The sequence below is a fragment of the Chiloscyllium plagiosum genome, unplaced genomic scaffold, assembly GCF_037043375.1.
Source record: "Chiloscyllium plagiosum isolate Xiang-an unplaced genomic scaffold, Cpla_swu_hap1 HiC_scaffold_14, whole genome shotgun sequence".
In the NCBI taxonomy this organism is placed as follows: domain Eukaryota; kingdom Metazoa; phylum Chordata; class Chondrichthyes; order Orectolobiformes; family Hemiscylliidae; genus Chiloscyllium; species Chiloscyllium plagiosum.
The window spans coordinates 32,906,382-32,928,971 of record NW_028270152.1 but is presented as its reverse complement, the minus strand read 5'-3'; the positions used below and the strand labels follow the sequence as shown (position 1 = coordinate 32,928,971).

Sequence of the window (22,590 nt, the reverse complement as noted above, 5' to 3'; positions counted from 1 at the left end):
TAGTTGATGGTAAAGGTTCATCTTGGAGTGCAGTTACTAGCGGTGTTCCGCAATCTGTTTTGGGACTATTGCTGTTTGTCATTTTTATAAATGACCTGGAGGAGGGGGCTAGAAGTTTGGGTGAGCAAGTTTGCGGATGATACGAAAGTCGGTGGAGTTGTTGACAGTGAGGAAGGATGTGTCAGGTTACAGCGGGATATAGATAAGCTGCAGAGCTGGGCAGAAAGGTGGCAAATGGAGTTCAATGGAGGTAAGTGTGAGGTGATTCACTTTGGTAAGAGTAACAAGAAGATGGGGTATGGGCTAATGGTCGGATACTTGGTAGTGTGGATGAGCAGAGGGATCTTGGTGTCCATGTACACAGATCTCTGAAAGTTGGCACTCAGGTAAATAGTCCGGTGAAGAAGGCATATAGCGTACTGGCTTTTATTGGTAGAGGAATTGAGTTCTGGAGTCCTGAGGTCATGTTGCAGTTGTATAAGACTCTGGTGCGGCCGCATCTGGAGTATTGTGTGCAGTTTTGGTCACCATACTATAGGAAAGATGTGGAGGCACTGGAACGGGTGCAGAGGAGGTTTACCAGGATGTTGCCTGGTATGGTAGGAAGATCATATGAGGAAAGGCTGAGGCACTTGGGGCTGTTTTCATTGGAGAAAAGAAGGTTTAGGGGTGACTTGATAGAGGTGTACAAGATGATTAGGGGTTTAGATAGGGTTGACCATGAGAACCTTTTTCCACGTATTGAGTCAGCTATTACGAGGGGGCATAGCTTTAAATTAAGGGGTGGTAGCTAGAGGACAGATGTTAGGGATAGATTCTTTACTCAGCGAGTCGTGAGTTCATGGAATGCCCTGCCAGTAGCAGTGGTGGACTCTCCCTCTTTATGGGCATTTAAACGGGCATTGGATAGGCATATGGAGAATAGTGGGCTAGTGTAGGTTAGGTGGGCTTGGATCAGCGCAACATCGAGGGCCAAAGGGCCTGTACTGCGCTGTATTTTTCTATGTTCTATGTTCTATATACAAGGATGATGCCAGGTTTGGAGGATTTGAACTATAGTGAGAGGCTGAATAGGTTGGGACTGTTTACCCTGGAGCGTCAGAGGCTGAGGGATGACTTTATAGAGGTTTATAAAATCATAAGGGGCATTGATAGGATAAATAGATAAGATCGTTTCCCTGGGGTGGGGGTGTCCAGAACTAGAGACCATAGGTTTAGGGTGAGAGGGGAAAGATTTAACAGGGACCTAACGGGCAACTTTTTCACGCAGAGCATGGTGCGTGATGGAATGAGCTACCAGAGGAAGTGGGGGAAGCTGGTACAATTACAGCATTTAAAAGGCAGAGCATATGAATAGGAAGGGTTTAGAGGGATATTGGCCAAGTGCTGGCAAATGGGACTAGAGTAGGTTAGGATATCTGGTCGGCATGGATGGGTTGGACTGAAGGGTCTGTTTTCATGCTGTACATTTCTATGACTCTCTGACTGTATAACAGCATGTGTTCAGATCCCACGCTGGGGTTACCGTGAAGGACTTTTCTTCTCAAACTTTCCCCTCACCTTAGTGTGCTGACCTTGGGTTAAACTACCACCAGTTGTTTCTCTCTTCTCATTTCTCATCTGTCTAATGAGAGGGCAGCGCTATGGACTAGTAGGATGATGGCAACTTTACCTTTATTGAAAGCGGACTTGAACTAACATACTTATAAATGCTTCAAATAATAAGTAGGCTTGTGCATAGACTGCAGTAGTTGCTGAGAATCACAGGTTATTTGAGGTACTGTATTGAAACTGTTTCAAAAAAATGCATAAGCAAGGTATTTGTAGCCCAATTAATATATTTAGCAACATCTGTAGAAATTAGATGAATGAGCCATGGGATAGCTGATAGATGTTGATTTATATAAAAAAAAGTGTGGATATTTGGTATTGACGATATGTGACCATAATGGAAAGATCTTTATTAGCAACAATGCAAAATGTTCTGTATGTGAGTTTTGTGAACTAAATTATCCTGTCAAAGTTGCTTTCAGCAATGACGTGCTTTTTGTCTACGAGTCAAAATAGTTTATTTAAACCAGTATAAATGGAAGCTTGAAGATTAACAATTGAAGCAGAGATTGAGAAAAGGAACAATGACAATTTCAGAAATAACGGCAAAATGAATGAGTTTGATGACTGTAGACATTAATGAGGGGATGTGATCCATTTGCCCAAAACAAGAGGGTATAGGTTCGCGCTGAGGGGGAAAGTTTCAAAAGGGACCTAAGGGGCAATTTTTTCACACAGAGGGTGGTGTGTGTATGGAATGAGCTGCCAGAGGAAATAGTGGAAACTAATACAATTACAACATTTTAAAAGGCGTCCGGATGGGTATATGAATAGGAGGCTTTGAAGGGATGTGGGCCAAATGCTGGCAAATGGGACTCGATTAATTTAGGATATTGGTCGGCATGGATGAGTTGGACTGAAGGGTCTGTTTCCATGCTGTACAGCTCTGTGACTATAACTCTAATAGATATAAACAGGAAACTTAAAAATTGAGAACAACATTAGAAAACAAGCAGAATGTTAAGAATCCTTTGTCAAAATACAACATTGTAAGCATTTCCATTCAATGTGGAATACTATTTATGAAAAGATTCCACTTCATGACATTAACGCTGTATAATTTGATACCTTAGAAAATATTGGTTGATTGAGGCAGGAGTGGCAAATATATACACATAAACATGTAGCAATAAGTAGAACATAAGTGGGTGCTAAGTAGAACATGATATTTATAACTTTGTAGGGCCAAACTAAAGCTAACTGCAGTAAACAAAATATAGTATTGATATTCTAGTTTTGTTTGGTATACCAAATGGGCCAAAAGGTCTTTTTATGTGCTGTAGATCTCTGACCCTACATTGGAAAGGAGGAGTGGCTTTGTGGAGCTTTTTCCTGGGGAATGAAACTGCTATAATTTTATAGCTCGTACATGGCCAGTGGAAAGAAAGGCCTGTTGAGTCGTTTAGATTAGATTAGATTACATTACAGTATGGAAACAGGCCCTTCGGCCCAACAAGTCCACACCGACCCGCCGAAGCGCAACTCACCCATACCCCTACATTTACTCCTTACCTAACACTACGGGCAATTTAGCATGGCCAATTCACCTGACATGCACATCTTTGGACGGTGGGAGGAAACCGGACCACCTGGAGGAAACCCACGCAGACACTGGGAGAACGTGCAAACTCCACACAGTCAGTTGCCTGAGGCGGGAATTGAACCCGGGTCTCAGGCACTATGAGGCAGCAGTGCTAACCACTGTGCCACCGTGCTGCCCACCTCACTTCATGATTTCTTGTGGTCTTCCAGTTGGAAATACCAATCTGTGTAGAATAAATATGTGTGTATCAATAGTTTGTTAGAATAAAACAAAGAATGAGTGCTCGAGATCTGAAACAAAGAAAAACAGAATTTTCTGGAGAAACTCAGGTCTGGCAGCATCTGTGAAGAGAAAACAGCATTAACTTTTTGAGTTCAGTGATCCTTTTTCAGAACTGTTTGCTGCTATAAAATCTTTTCCGAGCTGCTATCAGAAATATTAACACTTTTCTTTTCACAGATGCTGCCAACCTTCTGAGTTTCTCCAACAATTTCTATTTTTGTTTGCAATCATTTGTTACAATTCTGCTCTTTTCCATTTTTTTAAACAGTATTCAATGGTATTCTTGTTTAAGTGGAAGAAACAACACTATTATTTGACAAATTATGTCTGATTCAACTTTAAATGGGAAACTAAAATTATGATCTGCTTTTCTTTCCATATCATTAAACTAATGTACAGAATAACCTTGATTATCTGAACAGTCAGTTGTCCGAACAAAATACTCCCCACCTGTCTTGTTCAGATAATCGAGGTTGTTCTGTACATCTTTCAGTAAAATAGACTGAGTAATGTTTAGACATGAGGTGCTGCTTTTGTTGGTGTTGTAAAAAAGGATTACATGATTTTGACTGAGAAAGGAGCAAACATCACACTGTAGTAAGGAGCTGATCACAGCAGAACCAATATGGGGTTTGAATTAATTTGGGAGGGAAAAACAGTTTGATTCTTGTTGCTTGCTACACAGGGACCTCTAAAGCTGTACAGTTGTGGAGTTGAGCAAGAACAACTGTAAGCCATTTTCCAGCCAAATTGCTCACATTCTTGTGAAAGCATACTCATAAATAGTAGCTATAAAGACTATAAAGAATAGTAGCTTGCATGTTGAGCTAATTTTTTTACAACTAATTGATGCCTTCAGATTGGGTAGGGAGAAGATTGGAAGAAAAACAATTCAAAATGAAAACGAAGGAATGTTATAAAATTTCCATCTACTTAGCTTTTCTTATTTATTGTTTCTTGAGTTAAATCTCATTGTGGCTGACTACTGCACAATGGATATGGGGCTCTACATTAGAGTTTTGTAATTGTCAATTGGTTAAAAGGTATTTCTGTTATATTTTTCCCCAGGTCAGTTTTGATGCTGATGAGGGTCCTAAGGTTTACAATACTCTCAAAACCATATTAAAGCCAATCTTAGAAGACAAGCAAGCAAAACTTGCAAATTGTGAAGTTTCGAATAACTGTGCACAAAGTATAGGTTTGTAGATTCACTGAGCAAGAATGTAAAACATTCAGTTTTTCTGTTACTGTTACCATCCCCAAAACATAGGGAGTATTTGAAAAACTATATTATAGAGCAGGGCACTTTAATTAGGCAGTAAAATTTAAAATTCAGTTTCACACACTTAATTGTTGACAATGCATGCTTTACAAAAACAAGCTTTGTTTTAAAAGAACAAGATGTGTCATTGAGAAATAAAATCCTGCTCTATAACTTGCTCATTAAATATATGAACTGGCCACCAGTATTTAATGAGGTCTATTTGTTTAAAATCTGTCATGATTTTAAGTGCCATATATCAAAGTGGCAATATGTTGTTATTTTGAAGATGTTTAGTGTTTACAGTCATATAGTATATTTTGTACTGTACATGCTTTTTACTTGTAAAATATTTTATTGCTTTCAATGTCGAGTGTTACATGTTTAATGCAATAATCCAATGTTACATAGAAAAATGAAAGTGTATTTGAAAAATGTATGAAGAGAAAATTCATGACAGTTTAGATTGTTTTTATGAATTTTTAATAAGTGCATTACCCAGCAACTGTGATTTATTCTAAGGATAACATTCTTAGTGTATTTAAAACTGCAACAAAAGTACTTGTAATTGAGATATTAATAAATGTGTTAAAAATGTCGTGTAATCAGAATGCTATGTACACAAACTTATTTATTTACTTACAATGCATTCTTCTCAAAGCATCATAAGCTTTGAAATGGTTTCTTGTTTGAACAGAGCTCCTGATGGTCTTTTCGGAAAGTAAGCACAATGGAAAGTTGAGGTGTATGTTAATTTCACCTGATCTGAAATGCTGGTACCTGTATGTAGAATTGTTTTATTTGTCATTGTAATACAATTTAGTGTTTTATGTAAAAAGAATGTTAATAAGAATATAAACAATGTAAAATATTGCATAATCTTTTATTTAATGTACATCATTTTGCTTTAATTTGTCTTGTGAAAGCACTGCGTATTCTCAATAGGTTATTTTATAAATATATATCACCTGTTTTTACCACCAACATGTAAGTTTGTTGCAGAGTAGACAATAGTGATAATAAAGTTACATAATACAGTTTATGAAAAACTAAGAATCAAAAAAAAATTCATTCGACCTGTGCAGAATTGTGGAATACATTTACAATTTTGGTGGGACTTAAATTTGTGCATTTATTATTTTCAGTTCTCTGCTCAGCTCCAGTTGTAAAGTCCAGCTTCTGAGCTTTGTGATCTACTTATCCTATGTATCCCATTCTAATGGTGAGGTGTTCTTCCTTTACCTTGTGAATATATTTCAGAGCATTTACACTGTTTTCAAAACCCTTCATTTTCTTATTATAGCCTGTGTGATGTTTCCTAGCTAAACTACTCCACACGTAACATCTTCTCTAATGATACAACTGATTTGAAAAACTAAAATGGTCTGTAGTATGGAATGGGAGTAGAATTGGAGAAACTGATGCGATTGAAGATTGATAAATCCCTACAGCTTGACTACTTAGGAAGTGGCTCAAGAAATAGTGGATGCATTGGTCATCTTCCAGGATCCTTTCTATTCTGGAATAGTTCCTATAAATTGGAGAGTAGCTAATGTATCCCCACGATTTAAAAAGGAGATAGAGAGAAAACATGCAATTATAGACCAATGAGTTTTATGTCATTAGTAGGGAAGATGCCGGTGTCCGTCATTAAGGATTTAATAGCAGAGCACTTCAAAAACAGTGGTAGAATCAAATACAGTCCACATAGATTTACAAAAGGGAAACCGTGCTTGACAAATCTACAGGAATTATTTGAGGATGGAACTAGTAAAGTTGATTGGGGGAGCCTGTTTATGTGGTTTATTTGGACTCTCAGAAGGCTTTAAACAGTTCCACATAAGAGATTAATATGTGAAAAAACACATGAGATTGGTATATTGAGTTGGATAGGAGATTGGTTAGCAGACAGGAAACAAACAGTAGGGATAAATGGGTCTTTTTCTCAATGGCGGGCAGTGATTAGTGAGATACCACACAGCTACAATCACAGCTATTCTCAATATATGTTAATGATTAAGATGAGGGAATTAAACATTCCAATTTGCAGATGGCACAAAACTGGGTGGAAGGATATGCTGTGAGGAAATACAGAGCTAACATCCTTTTTCACTATTGCATTAATCTCTTTAACCAGCAATGCAACTCCACTGCCTTTTCCTTTTTGTCAATCTGTCTTGTATGCGGAATACCCCTGGATGTTCAGTTTGAATGCCAGATTACCCTGAAGCCATGTCTCTCTTATCCTGACTATATCATCCTGTTTTCATCTATTTGGTTAATTAATTCATCATTTTATTGTGAATGCTCAGTGCATTAAGGTACACAGCTTTGAGTCTTGTATTTTTTAGCATTTTTGTCCTGTTACCAATATTTTTCTATGTGTCTCTATTTGATCCTGACCCTTGATTTCTGTGTGTGTGTATTTTTTAATATCCTTTCTGACTTTTGTTCTGGTCCTTGAACCCCTTCCTTTGCCTCTTCCAATCACCCCACCATTTTAGTTTAAAGCCTCCCCAACCTTATAGAAATATACCCCCTGGGACATCAGTAACCTATTCAATTTATACTGTTCCCCTGCCCCAGAACCAGTCCCAGTGACTCAGGAATCTGAAACCCTATCCTCACTGCTTCTCTTCAGCCATGTATTCATCTAATAGATCCTCTATTTTTGCTCTGACTAGCACATGGTACTGATACTGAGATCACTACCTTTTGAGGTCTTACTTGTCACCTTACTTTCTAACTTCCCATATTCTGGTTTTAGAACATTATTGTTTTTTTGTAACCAATTTGCCCCACAGGCACAGGCTGTTCATCCTACCCCTCCAGAATGTCTTGCAGCTGCACTGAGACAACCTTGATCCTAGCACCAGGGAAGTAACAAATCATACTGGAGTCTCATTTCTGGCCATAGAAATGGCTATCAATCCCCTAAATATTCAATCCCTATAATCATTGCATTCCTATATTTTTTATTCCTCCCCTGTAAAGCAGAATGAATTGTTGTGCAACAAATTTGGCTGTTGCTTCTTTAACCAAAGAGGCCATTCTCCTCAACAGTATCCAAATCTGTATATCTATTTTTCAGGGAAAGAGCCACAAGAAACTCCTGCTCTGCCTGTTTGGTCTCTTGCTTGCCGAGTGGTCAGCAATTCCTTTCTTGCATGTGGAGTCTCTGCCTGCTGTGTGACTACCTCTCTATGTGCTATCCAGGAGACTCTTCAGCCCTCAGCTGCATAATGACCCCAGCTGCTGCTCCAGCTTCAAAACTCTGGCTTTTGGGAGCTGCAGCTGGAGACATCTCCGGTACACGATGGTCCTGGGCACTGGAAATCTTCCTGGCTTCCAACATAGAGCAGAAGAGCACACTGTGGCTTTGAGCTCTCCTGCTATGTCTCCCCCCCCTTTAAACTGAGCCTTTTGAAAGATGCTTAATATCAAATAACATGAATTGCTTTTGGGCTATTTATTCCCTGGTCGTTGTCACTATAGAATATAGTCCTTACAAAGTATAAACCACATCATGTACAACCAAAAGGAAAGCAAAAAGTAACACACACACACACACACTCTCACTCTCTCTCTACTATCTGTCAATAAGCTGTGCCAGTATGAAGACATGACAGCCATGGAGTGTAGACGGCCTTGTCAGAGATAGCCAAGACATAAATTTTCTTTATGAATTGTTACTGAACTAGAAACATTCACAGCACAGTTGTCACACGTGTACCACCATGAGATGCAGCCCTAGTCTCATTGATTTATGAGCTGTTGTTTGTTGAGCATCAGTGGTTGTCCTAGGCTTGTATTTGGTATGACAATGGGTCATACTGAATGTCTAACCGACATATTGAACTTATAAATAAGTCAAAGTTTTGGTTAACAATAATATGAAAAAAAATACACAAACCAAAGAAGGGTAGGAATGTGAATTGAGGATTTAATTCAGTGACTGCATGAAATATTCCTGCGTAGACTATACACTGTCTTGAGAGAGACCACAGAAAGTTGAACTTGAGGGTGTCTATAAACTTCAGACAGATAACTTCAAAGCAAGAGGTGTAAAGCAAAAGCTGAATTGTTATCTCGTAATTGCAGATTAATAAAGGCTGGTTACAAACTCAACAGAAATTGTTTTCTCTTAAGAGTTGTATTCCAGACTGTGAACATAAATAGAAGCATTTCTGGGCAAAACAAGTTTGCGCTTTCCCTTCTTAGGAACAGTGAAAAAGGACTTTTCTTTTTAACAAAAAGCTACAATCTTGGGACTCAGTGTGTTGTTCTGTGGGGCAAGTGTATGTTGTGAATGTCACAGCTGAAGAACATCAACTAGGCACCCTTGCACTTGCAAATAAAGTCTTTTGTTGATTCCTAGGAGGATATGACAAATCAGCAAAACCACGTTTAAGAAAATTGAAAAATTTCCTTCTGTTAACTTATAGAATCAAGACTTTCTATTTAAACTGCTTGTCTGCTCAGGTCAGCAAGACTGGAACCACACAACTTTCATGGCTGCAGTATTTTACCATCTTACTCCTAGCAAACAAGCTAAAGATTTATGTTGATATACTTTTGCTAATTGTTGCACTTTCTTCACTTTCAATTCTAGTCTCTGTGTATATAGCATTTAAAAAGCATTCCTCATATTTTATTCACTTTTCTTAATCCAAGTAACCCTAATTAAATTGGCTGTCTTTAAAACATAAATAATTAGAACTGGGAAAGGCAACCTTTTGGGTTCAGTTAAATTGTTGCAACCGTCTGGAGTGAGGTGATGGCGAAATAATGGGAAGCCAGTGTCTCTCTCCTCACCTGGGAGTATTATGATATCAGGCATCCAGAATCATAATGAATTTGGAACCCTTCCCTAGGGACTGGATTAACAGAACCTCATTCCTTTCCTGCTATTTTTGTCATAGACAGAACCCCACTGGTCCTCACCTACCACCCCACCAACCTCCATGTACAACGTATCATCCGCCGTCATTTCTGCCACCTCCAAACGGACCCCAACACCAGTGATATATTTCCATCCCCTCCCCAATCAGCGTTCCGAAAAGACCACTCCCTCCGTGACTCCCTCGTCAGGTCCACACCCCCCACCAACCCAACCTCCACTCCCGGCACCTTCCCCTGCAACCGCAAGAAATGCAAAACTTGCGTCCACACCTCCCCCATTACTCCCCTCCAAGGCCCCAAGGGAGACTTCGATATCCGCCACAAATTCACCTGTACCTCCACACACAAAATCTATTGCATTCGCTGCACCTGATGTGGCCTCCTCTATATTGGGGAGACAGGCCGCCTACTTGCGGAACGTTTCAGAGAACACCTCTGGGACACCCGGACCAACCAACCCAACCACCCCGTAGCCCAACACTTTAACTCCCCCTCCTACTCCACCAAGGACATGCAGGTCCTTGGACTCCTCCATTGCCAGACCATGGCAACACGACGGTTGGAGGAAGAGCGCCTCATCTTGTGCCTGGGAACCCTCCAACCACAAGGGATGAACTCAGATTTCTCCAGTTTCCTCATTTCCCCTCCCCCCACCTTGTCTCAGTCAAATCCCTTGAACTCAGCACCGCCTTCCTAACCTGCAATCATCTTCCTGACCTCTCCGCCCCCACCCCACTCCGGCCTATCACCCTCACCTTGACCTCCCTCCACCTATTGCATTTCCAAAGCCCCTCCCCCAAGTCCCTCCTCCCTACCTTTCATCTTAGCCTGCTGGACACACTTTCCTCATTCCTGAGGAAGGGCTTATGCCCGAAACGTCGATTCTCCTGTTCTTTGGATGCTGCCTGACCTGCTGCGCTTTTCCAGCAACACATTTTCAGCTCTGATCTCCAGCATCTGCAGCCCTCACTTCCTCCTTGTCATAGCTCTAGTCTAACATCTTTACTGAGTGCTGCCAATTAACCAGTAAACAATGTACTCCAAAACAGGATGGCAGCCTAATACAACATGCCCAGTTTTGAAGTTAATATCTGCAGTGAAAAATGTTCCCTGCTGGTGCCATTGAGTTCCACTCAATCCCAAAGCACAATTTTTAGGCATTACCATGCTGACCAAACCTTCTGGACCTTAGAATCTCCTCAGGCCAGGGCATTGGTACCTGAATGTATTGTGGCCCTACATCACCCCATCACCTGGAATATCTTACATACGTCATTATGGCTTCTGTTCCAGCGAGGTCTTCCTGTGTATAGAGATTGTACCCATTTATATTTCCCCTCACTTACCACTTGACTTCCTCTCTTCCTTTCCCTTTTGTTTCTCCTCTTTACTATGGCACTGTATATTTTATAGCAGACATCTTCTGTTACAATTTATTTAGTTGAAAATGGGCAGTCATTAAAATCTTTGGGCTCTGCAAGTGATTGCTCCTGCCTCTTGGTCAGTAGGGAATGTAGGTGATCAATCAAGAATTGGAAAAATTGATCAATTTTGCTTCCAATTTCTACCTTGCTCTCACGTTTACCTTGCTAAACTTTAACACCTCCTTTCCCTTCCATGATATCTCTCTTCCCATTCAGGGGACAGGCAAGCCAGTATTATCAATTACAAACATGTCAATGTCCATGGTTACCTCAAATATCCATATTCACACCCTGCTTTTTGTAAGGTCTCCATTTCCTTCTCTCTGCATTGTCTCCTCAGTTTCTTTGTATCCATCACATCTATTTTAATGATGCCACCTTCCACAAGTCTCAGAAATGTCCTTTTTCAATAACTGAGGATTCTCCATCATTGTGGTTGACAGGACCCTGAGGCACGCATGACAGATTTCCTGCACTTCTGCCTTCACTCCCATTCCCTCCCCTCCCACAATGATGATAGGGCTCCCCCTTGTTCTCACTTTCCTCCCACCAGCAACCACGTCCAGAGGATCATAAACTATTTCCACCACCTCCAGTGCAATGCCACCATCAAACAAACATTTCCCTCACTAGCATTCCACAGGGACTCTACCCTCTGGGACACCCTGGTCCACTTCTCTTCCACTCTCAATAACTCCTCACATCGCTATGAATCTTTCCATGCAATCACAGAAGGTCAACACTTGCACATTTACCTCCTCCCTCTTTGCTAATAAAGGCTTCAGACACATCTTCCAGTTGAAACAATAGTTTACCTGCCCTACATTCAATCTCATAGAGACTTCGAGATGCACAGCACGGAAACAGATCCTTCGGTCCAACTCGTCCATGCCGACCAGATATCCCAACCCAATCTAGTCCCACCTGCCAGTACATGGCTCATATCCCTCCAAACCCTGCCTATTCATATACACATCCAAATGCCTTTTAAATGTTGCAATCGTACTTGCCTCCACCACTTCATTTTGCAGCTCATTTCATACATGTACCACCCTCTGTGTGAAAAAGTTGCTCCTTAGGTCTCTTTTTTATCTTTCCCCTCTCACTCTAAACCTATGCTGTCTAGTTCTGGACTTCCCCACCCAGGGAAAAGGCTTTGTCTATTTACCCAACCATGCCCATCATGATTTCATAAACCACTGTAAGGTCACCCCTCAGCCTCTGATGCTCCAGGGAAAACAGCCTCTCCCTATGGCTCAAAACCTCCAACCCTAGCAACATCCTTGTAAATCTTTTCTGAACAGTTTCAAGTTTCACAACATCTTTCCGATAGGAAGGAGACCAGAATTGCACGCAATATTCCAACAGTGCCCTAACCAATGTCCTGTACAGCTGCAACATGACCTCCCAACTCCTGTACTCAATACTCTGATCAATAAAGGAAAGCATGCCAAACACCTTCTTCACTTCTACTGTATTAGTTGCTCACAATGTGGTCTCCTCTACATTGGAGAGATGAAGTGCAGGCTGGGTGAACACTTTGGAGGACACCTACGTTCTGTCCATAAACATGGTCCTGAGCTTCCAATTGCATGCCACTTCAACATATTGTGTTTTCTGGCCAACACTTTTAAGCATGCTGAGCTGCTCCACTGAAGCTCCATGCAAGCTGTACAAACATCACCTTATTTTCCACCTAGACACCTTGAGCCCTCAGGTCTCAACATTGAACATAATGTTTTAGAATGTAGACACTTTCCTCTAATTCCATTACTCACCACCACCACAGCCCGAGGTGACGTTCTGTACAGGGCTGCTCCCAGCAGAACCTACCCAACCCATTTTCAACTATCTACACTCTCGTTAGCACCCATTCAAAATTTATCTCCCTTTTGGCTTATCATCGATCCCTTTATTTTTCTTTCCTTTTTCCCTCCTCTTGGCACTGTTTACATGTATTCTACTCACTGCCCTGCCCTCCCAACTGCATCCCCACCATCAGCATAAATACCATGACTTCTAAACTGCTTTCACTTTTAACAAAGGATCACTGAACTCAAGTGTCAACTTTGTTCTTTTTTCTCTCTACAGATGCTGCTAGACATGCTAAGTTTCTCCAGGACCTTCCGTTTTTGGTTGTTTTCTTTATTTTGAGTTTTAAATGTTCTGACTATGAATAAGGACCAATTAACATGCAGGCCTTTCCTATGGGCACAGCTGAGAAAGGAAGCTTTACCCAGGCATAATGTAGATGTAAATCCAAAGTGTTTAAAAAAAAATTCCTTTATTGGGCACTTATTATACTTGGCAAATTGCAGAGATTTTACTTTTGGGCAAGCGAATACTTTTTAAAAAAAAACTTTCTGCCATCTAGTGTCTGCATCAAGCGTTTCTAGGTCAGGTTTAGTATACAGTATTAGGATACAAAATGAATTCTTGGCCATAATGCCTTAACACTTGGCTCAACTCTAAACTCAGTTGCACATTATTTGGCGTCCTTGTTGCAAACTTTGCCATCTTATATAAAAGATTGCCAATTTTTATTGTTTATTCCAGACAGCTTTACACTATAAAATCCCAGTTACCATCAACTCCGTTATAACTGCTCATTCATTCTGCATAAGACGCATATAGACAGGAGAGAACATTTTGATTGATCTAGTGGAAGTTGAATTCACATCTAGTCCAAAAGCAAGAGGGGACTTGGAGATAAACTATGCTGCAGAGGCAAAAACCATATTGTACTGCAGGCTAGTTTAATGCTAAACATTCTATAAATATGGTTCAAAAGCAGCATTCTCACTATATGAATCACAAAGTTTAGGTTTCAGGCCTTGAGATTAGTCTGAATTCTTGATGTGCTTCTTTGAAAGCTCTGTCTTTTTAGATATCTTAAATGGAGACGTCCTACCTGCTCCACCATGTACAGAAGATTCCATTGTAGTATTTGTTGTGTCAATAATATAATAAAAAACAGAGTAACTACTCATTATCTCATTCCCTGTTTGTAGGGCTTTTCAGTGTACACATTGGTGACTGTATTTTCTTTCCTAATAGTGGTTATATTTTTATAAAAACTTAATTGCTGCAAAGTACTTTAAAATAGTAATAGTAGAAGTTTCGACATGCAGTAAATTGCAAATCTTCCATTTTAAATTATTTTATTGTTTCAATGGCACGTGAAATATATGTATCATATTAATTCTACTAATGAACAAAATCAGTGATGGATATACAGGTTGTTGACACGTTGACTAATTTAAAATGAAAATTACCAATTTAATATGCAAAAAGAAGAAGAAAGAATTCAAAAATTTGAAAGATACAGCAAAGAGGCTGACCTGTACACTTCTGCAGCAGAATGATCTGACAGATTTACATTTGACTGCTGTGCATTCTTGGAGTGGTTTTGGGAGGGGATGGGGCTTATGAAAAATCATTTGTGTAACCCAGCCGCCCAAAAATAGCATTTCAATGACAATCTTACAAATTATTTGAAGAAATGCTTAATTGCTTCCAAAGCAAATGAGTTGCCTTTGCAAAATGCATAAGAATATGGTGTTTGGAGTGCTCTATTTTAAGCACACTCGATGCTAAGATTGTGGATGCAATCATTTGTAGAATAGGTCACAATTTAAACATTCCAACCCAATTTAAGACAGAAAAAACTTAATGTATATGGCATTTTTTTCAAATGTTGGTTTACCAAATAACATCATTATTTGAGAAAAGTGTTAATTTGACTTGCTATTTGAAGACAACACTATATGCAAATATTCCTAAAATTATGCTAGATTTTGATTTTTAAAAGAAAAAAAACTATGATATTGTCATTTTTACCAAAGTAACATTGAGGCATATTTTGTGCCTAGGATAATGTGTTATTGAACTGAATGTTTTGAGGCTTAGGAGTTTGTTGAAAAGCATAACACTTCAAATCATGGTTTAAACATGAAATCAGCTCACAAAGGCTTAATTTACTACAGAGGCAGCATGTTTCTGGTGCTCAGTATTTCTGTTACTAAAACAAACTTAGTCTCACTAAGTTCCTTTTTTTAGGGAAGATCAATCAAACCTCAAAACTTTGCAATTGCCAGATTGAAAAATTATTCTTGTGCTGGTCTATTATGTTGAAGGAGCATGACTGGGATTATAATGACCAATAAGTAGACACATATGCTTGCACAAAACTGCAAACCACCATAAAAAATAACTAAATCCAAATATCCAAAACAGTAGACCATCCCTAACCAGAAAAAAACTCCACAATGCACCACAAAAAATCCCATTTTCCGTATATAAAAATATGACACAGTTCCATGTGCTAAAGTTCAATACACAAAAGTTCGAGATTACTGTGTATAAAAATCTGAACCCATACACCAAAATATAAGACCCAAAACTCAATTGTCTAAGCTCTAGCCACAAAAGATTTCAACTTACCCCAAAGCTTGATAACTTATGAGCTTTAGTTCTTTAAATTTTGTGATCATAGAGTGGTATATGGAGTGCAAAAGATAAATCCAAATTGACTTAAATATTCCTAATAAGGAACACACTTTTCCAGTTACAGGAAATTTAAAATTGAGCAGATAACAAAATTATTTTGGTGCATAAAACCTCATAAAGTGAACTAAATCATTATTTTCTTAGGCCAACAACACATACATTTATAAAACATTTTTAAAAATCTCAGGACCTTTTTACAAGGTGCTGCTTCATCTATAATTTCCATTTTCTCTTCTTGCTCCTTCCTCTCAGGTCCTTGAATATCTTTTTCATTAACATGCACGGCAATCTTATCCATAGTTACATGTTTGAATCTCTTCAATGTGGTTTCTGACATGTCAGAATATTAAGCAGCAGTCTCATCAGATCAGATGTTCTCTTTTCTGTGTTTATTTCCCCATTACATTGTTTTCAACTTCGACCGTCTTTGACAGGATCAACTAAATCACCCCCTGTTTTCCAATTAAGTGGGACTGCCATTGTTTGATCCCCACTTACATGTCTAATCATACAGATAATTTCCAGAAATGGTTTATCTTCCAGTCCTTGAATCGTTATCTCTGCTATGGAATAGGGCTTTTCTGCATCATAACTTATTACTATGGTTGCTGAAGCAATTTGGTGCTTGGAAGACCAAATGCTAGACAGTGGAAGTTTGAAAATATTGAGGAAACAGGAAATAAAGTTTAAAGAGTGTATGGGGTTGTGAATGGTGAAGGATACAAGGATGTAAATGGGATGGTCTTGCCTTTGAGTTAACATAATACAGAGACCTCAACTAAGTCAAAGCTTGGGCTGTGAAAATCCATTGTTTCAGGGTTTTTGTTTGTTCGATAGTATTAGCCATTTGTAAAGCATGATTACACTTCGAGACCTTTGCTTTATGTTGAACTAGTACCCCATTTTGTTTTATAATCTTAGAAATTTAAGTCTGGGAGAGAATCATTTATATCAGCACCAGTACCATATTTTAACAGACCTGTGTACTTTCATACCTCTACACAATTCTGGTTATTTAGTTCTTAAATGTTACAATTGACTTGGCTTCATTAGTAGTTATGGTAATACAACCATATTCTAACAATCCTTTTGTGAAAAGAATTCACTTAGCCTCTTTATGTTGCTACATTAATCTTAGATGATTGATTAGCTAGTAGATTAGATTAGATTCCCTACAGTGTGGAAACAGGCCCTTCAGTCCAACAAGTCCACACCAGCCCTCCGAAGAGTAACCCCACCGAGACCCATTTCCCTCTGACTAATGTACCTAACACTATGGCAACATGCAAATCAGAACCAATCAAAATAAATGCATGGTTAAATGGTTACCCAGTTGTAATGGAGTTGACAGTATCATGGCCTGTTTCAGTGATCGCAGAACTAGTCTTTAACAAAATTTTCTCAGGACTCCAATCCTTAAGTTTGTGCATGACCTTGGCTAGACTGAGAACCTATGCCAGGGAACCTTAACAGATTAAGGGTAGAACTTCAGTTGCGGTCTCTTATGAGAAGCACTACTGGTGCTGTCCTTCACGTAGCTGGGCTTAGAACCATTTGTACTTGCAATTGCAGTGAGATAAGAATTCCCAGAAGTATGCTGCAATTAATACCAGTAAATATTAGTTCCAATATATGAGACAACCATTTGGGTTATCTATATGTGCAATTTTTCAGAAGACACTGGCAAATATTTTACAAGGTTAGCCCAGGTCACTATTTATCTCAATGACATGTTAATAACAGGGAAGACCAATAAGGAGCACTTAGAGAACTTGGACATAGTTCTTAAATGTTTTTTTTCCCAGGCAGATATATGCCTTGTATGTTTCAGAACCCTAAGAGACCTACTTGGCCTACAGAATCGACTAAACTATACCTGTTGGAAGATAAAGTGAGGGTATTCAAAGCTGCCTCGGCTCCCATGTCTGTACAGAGCTTACATCTTTCCTTTGGCTGGTGATCTATGACAGAAAGTTCATATGTAACCTGGCCTCCATCCATGCACTTTTACATTAACTCGTAAAAAGGGCTCAGCCTTGGAAATGGTCACACAGACAAGTCATAGCATTCAGGAAAGTGAAAAAACAGATATCATCCTCTAAGGTGTTGGGACACTACCATCACAAGAAAAATCAGGTATTGACATGTCTCCCCATATGTCATCTGGGTAGTATTGGCTCATATGTGACCCAGTGGAGAGGAATGCCCAATTTCATGTAAATCTAGGACTTTGGCTAATGCAGAGGGTAAAGATAGAGCAGGAATGTTTGGCAGTCATATTTGGAGTCAGGAAGTTCCACCAATATCTTCTGGACATAAATCTGTAATAATAATTAACCACAAACCCCTACTAGATCTACTTAAAGAGGAACAAGGCAGTGTCACCTATAGCTTCAGGCCAAATTCAATATGGGCTCTAATACTAAGAAGTCCGTATCATTATAAGTTGAAACTCTGTCCAGGAGGCTGTAGCAAATGCTGATTCAATGAGCCACCTCTCGCTGGCAGATACACCATCAGTAGTACTGCCACTGGAAAAATTTGTAATGCTTTTAAATTTTCTGGACACACTTCCAGTCACAGCTAACAATATCAGACTTGGACACAGAAAGATCTGGTCCTGGAAAAACTGAAACAGCTGGTGGTAATGGGGGAAACCAAAGAGCCATCACAATCAGAATTAAAAGCTTTTTGGACCCGGAGGGACCAGATCACAGTAGAGGACGTGAAATTATATGGTGAGCAAGATTTATTGTTCAACCAGATAATAGCTGAACTCCATCAGAATCATCCAGGGCGTTTCCAAAAGGATGTTGGTGAGAAATTATGTCTAGTGGCCAGGATTGTATGCAGACAGTGCCCAGAGTACCAACAAGGACAAAAATTACTGCCAGCAGTACCCCCACATTTCTGGAAATGGCCAGGTAAACCCTGTACTTGGTTACACGTCATGCAGATCGTTTCATAGGCTCAATGTTCTTAACCATTGTGGATGTCCACTCAAAATGGCTGGACGTGCATAGAGTTCATTCGTTAAAAACAGGTATGAAGATGGAAAACTGCGTGTATCATTTGCAATACATAGATTCCCAGAAATATTGGTCACAGATAAATGAACCACCATTTACCAGCAATCAAATGGTATTTGTCATAAGGACAGTGCCATACCATCCAATGGTCCGACAGAAAGATCTAAACTTTGAAGACAGGCTTAAAGAAACAGTCTACAGCTTCACTAGCTACCAAACTGTCCCAGTTATTATTTGATTATAGGACCACCTCTCATGCAACTACAGGGAAAGCTCCAGCAGAGTTATTAATTGGGAGAAGATGCACACCAGGTTAAATCTGCTTTTTCCAAACCTGGGAGGGAGGGTGAAACGGCATCAGAAATGTCAATGCTGGACGCAAGACTGCATTAAGCGAAACAGTTTACTTCAGGGGATGAAGTTTGGTGTAGGAACCACAGGAATGGTGCTGCATGGGTAAGAGACATGGTCGATGCAAGGTCAGGTCCAGTGACAAATACAGTTTGGGTAGCTGTGACAGTCCTGAACAAGTCCTGAACCATATGAAAGCTCCAAACTTGCAAGCAGTGTAGGAGCAAAACATGCCCGGCTCCTCGAAAGCCTTTCAGACTGTTCTAGAACCCGTGGGTTCTCCCGCTCTGTCAAGCGTTGAAGATATCTTGGAATCTGAGATGTACACTGTGGATGTCATCACATCAACACCATTGCCACCTGAAGAGAATGAATTTCTTCCAAGACACTCGGGTGCAAGAAGCGAGCTACTGTTCTTTGTACACTACCTGTATCAGAGACAGAGTTGGAGGAACCTGACCTGGTGCTCAAACACCCCAGAAGGAGCAACAAAAAAAAGCCTTATGTCCTCAGGCTGTGTGTGTGTATATATATGTGTGTGTGTGTGCGTGTGTGTTTGGGGGGGGGGGGGGGGGGGGGCGTCAGCCAGGTCGACATTATGCAATAGGAGTTCCCTGATTGGGGCTGTTAATCTGATCCAATCAGGAAATCTTGGCTGACAGATATAAACAAGAGTGCCCTCCAATTCTATTTTGATTTAGTCCCTACCCTCCCCTTCACTGTTTTGATCACACAGCACTGCCCTTTGATGTGAAGGGCAGTGTTTGTCACTGGCCACCCGGGTGTTTTCCTATCTTCCTGGTGGTGGAAATTGAATAAAAGATTGGTGCACTTTGTGTCTTTCACTGTGTCTCACACCTGCACACACACACCATGGGTGCTGGGGATAAAATAAGCACTACCGCACTTAGGTGGTAGTGTGGGGGTTAAATAAAAAAAAATTTAAAAAAAATGGGGGAAGAGTTAAAAAAAAAAAAAACAGAAGGTTCTTCCTGGTGGTGGAAATTGAATAAAGATTGGTGCACTTTGTGTCTTTCACTGTGTCTCACACCTGCACACACACACCATGGGTGCTGGGGATAAAATAAGCACTACCGCACTTAGGTGGTAGTGTGGGGGTTAAATAAAAAGAAAAAAAAATAAACAAGAGTGCCCTCCAATTCTATTTTGATTTAGTCCCTACCCTCCCCTTCACTGTTTTGATCACACAGCACTGCCCTTTGATGTGAAGGGCAGTGTTTGTCACTGGCCACCTGGGTGTTTTCCTGTCTTCCTGGTGGTGGAAATTGAATAAAGATTGGTGCACTTTGTGTCTTTCACTGTGTCTCACACCTGCACACACACACCATGGGTGCTGGGGATAAAATAAGCACTACCGCACTTAGGCGGTAGTGTGGGGGTTAAGGGAAAAAAAAATAAATAAAAAAAACAAAAAAAAAAGAAAAAAATAATAAACAGGAGCAAGCACTACCGCACTTAGGTGGTAGTGTGGGGGTTAAATACAAAAAGAAAAAAAATAAATAAATAACCAGGGGAACCCAGGTGTTAACAAAAAAAAATAAAAAAAAATAAAAAAAATAAACAAGAGTGCCCCCCTTCACTGTTTCATCACTCAGCATTGCCCTTTGAGAAGGGCACTGTTTGTCACTGGCCACTCAGGTGTTTCCTTTCTTCTTGGTGGTGGAAATTTGAATAAAGATTCGTGCACCTTGTGTCTTTCACTGTGTCTCACCCCTGTACACACACATGGGTGTGGGGAAAAAATAAGAACTACCGCAGTTAGGCGGTAGTGTGGGGGTAAATAAAAAAAACAGGAGTGCCCCCCTTTCACTGTTCCATCACTCAGCATTGCCCTTTGAGAAGGACACTGCTTGTTACTGGCCAATCAGATGTTTCCTATTTTCCTGGTGGTGGAAATTGAATAAAGATGTATACCCCTGTTGTCTTCACTGTCTCACACCTGCACGCACGCACACACACCGTGTGCTGGGGAAAATATAAGCACTACTGCAGTTAAGCAGTCGTGTGGGGGTAAAAAGTACAAAAAAAGAAAAAAAGTCAACAGGAGTGTCAAGTGGTAGTGTGGGGGGAAATTTAAAAAAGGACTGTTAGACATCCTATTCACTCTTCGAGTTGGCTTTGAGGGATGGATCAGTGTTAAGGACCCTGCACATGTAAATAAAGGGTGACTTGGGTGTAGCATACTGGCCTCTGTGGAGTTATTTCAAGAACAATTTTTTTTGTATTAAAAATGGTAATTTTTGTATAGAAATGCAATACAATACTCATGTGCCTTCTGGCTTGTAGTGAAGTGACCTCTATCATGAGGCAGTGACTGGAGACATCCATCTCAATGTCAGAACAATAAAGACATAGCAGAAGACAGACTGTTTGCACTGCCAGCTTCCAACACAGGATAAAGCTGTTTACAAAAAAAAACAAGAGTGCTCCCTTCACTATTTCATCACTCAGTATTGCCCTTTGAGAAGGACGCTGCTTGTCACTGGCCACTCGGGTGTTTGCTTTCTTCCTGGTGGTAGAAATTAAATAAAGATTTACACACTTGTTGTTTTTCATCGTGTCCAACACCTGCACACATATGACATGGGTGCTGGGGAAAATAAGCATTACTGCTGCTAGGCAGTAGTGTGGGGGATGATAAGGAAAAAAAAACAAGAGTGCCAGAGATTCTGTTCACTCGGAATGCTGGCTCTGTGAGAGATCAGTGGCAAGGATTCTCCACATATAAATAAAGAGTGACTTGGTGGTGGGAAACCAACCTCTGTGAAGTTATTTCAACAATAAATGCTGGCCAGCAATGGCCACACCCTGTGACTGAATTTTAAAAAGTTTTTTTTTAATTAACCTGTCAAACTTAATGACACTCTGTAGGACAGTTGGGACATGAACCATGACATCTGGTGCAGAGGTAGGGACATTCCCACTGCACTGTCAAAGCCCATACAAACTTAAGATTTTTTAAATAAAAGATTATCCAATTATGTATTTTTAAATTAAACTGTTCAGTTATGTTATGACATCAATCTGGAGCTGGTGAGACATGAACCTGGATCTCTGGCCTAGAAGTAGGGACAGTACTAATGCTAATAAACTACCAAGTTATCTGTTTACCCAATTAACAAATTACTGCATAGGCAGTAACAGTAACAAAAATTTTAAAAACGGCAAGGAACTAAAACAAAATAGTGTTGGAGGGGAAGAAAATACTATAGCTTTTGCAGTGCCCAAGTCAATCAAACTTTGAGATTGCTAGTCGACATTGTTACTCCAGGTTCATGGACAGTCAGGTACAGACATGGCAGCAGAAGACAGGCAGAGACAGTTGTGAATTACGAATCTTTTCATGGCCCACTGACATGTACTTTAGCTAAGTCCAGGAGCTGACCTACAAAGAGATCCTCTGACTTGCTCCCTTCTGATCCACATAACCAAAGATAATGAGGATGAGGCTGAAGTGCGATCAAAAGAACAATAACAGTTTCTCAAATAACAAAAAAGTATGTACAACTGCCCACAGTCAATATAGACATGAGTCACAGACTCCAAAACACCACAGAGGAGTTGATTATAGTTCAGTTAGCTGAATGGCAAGTTGATGATGCAGTGATGCCGAAGGCTAAATTCCTGCAGTTGAGGCTACCACGAAGGGCTCTCCTT

The 22,590-nt window shown here is 40.0% G+C and overlaps 1 protein-coding gene across 7 annotated transcripts in view; it reads left to right on the top strand.

Annotated features, from left to right (window-relative positions):
* ptpdc1a (protein tyrosine phosphatase domain containing 1a) overlaps positions 1 to 5,570 on the top strand; it is a 144,753-nt gene extending 139,183 nt beyond the window's left edge. For all 7 annotated transcript variants that reach the window (XM_043708007.2, XM_043708008.2, XM_043708011.2 and 4 more), the window contains one exon: positions 4,505 to 5,570. In XM_043708007.2, coding sequence (XP_043563942.2) covers positions 4,505 to 4,642 — 138 coding nt within the window. In that variant the 3' untranslated portion in view covers positions 4,643 to 5,570. The remainder of the gene's footprint in view (positions 1 to 4,504) is intronic.
* Positions 5,571 to 22,590: the final 17,020 nt, after the last annotated feature.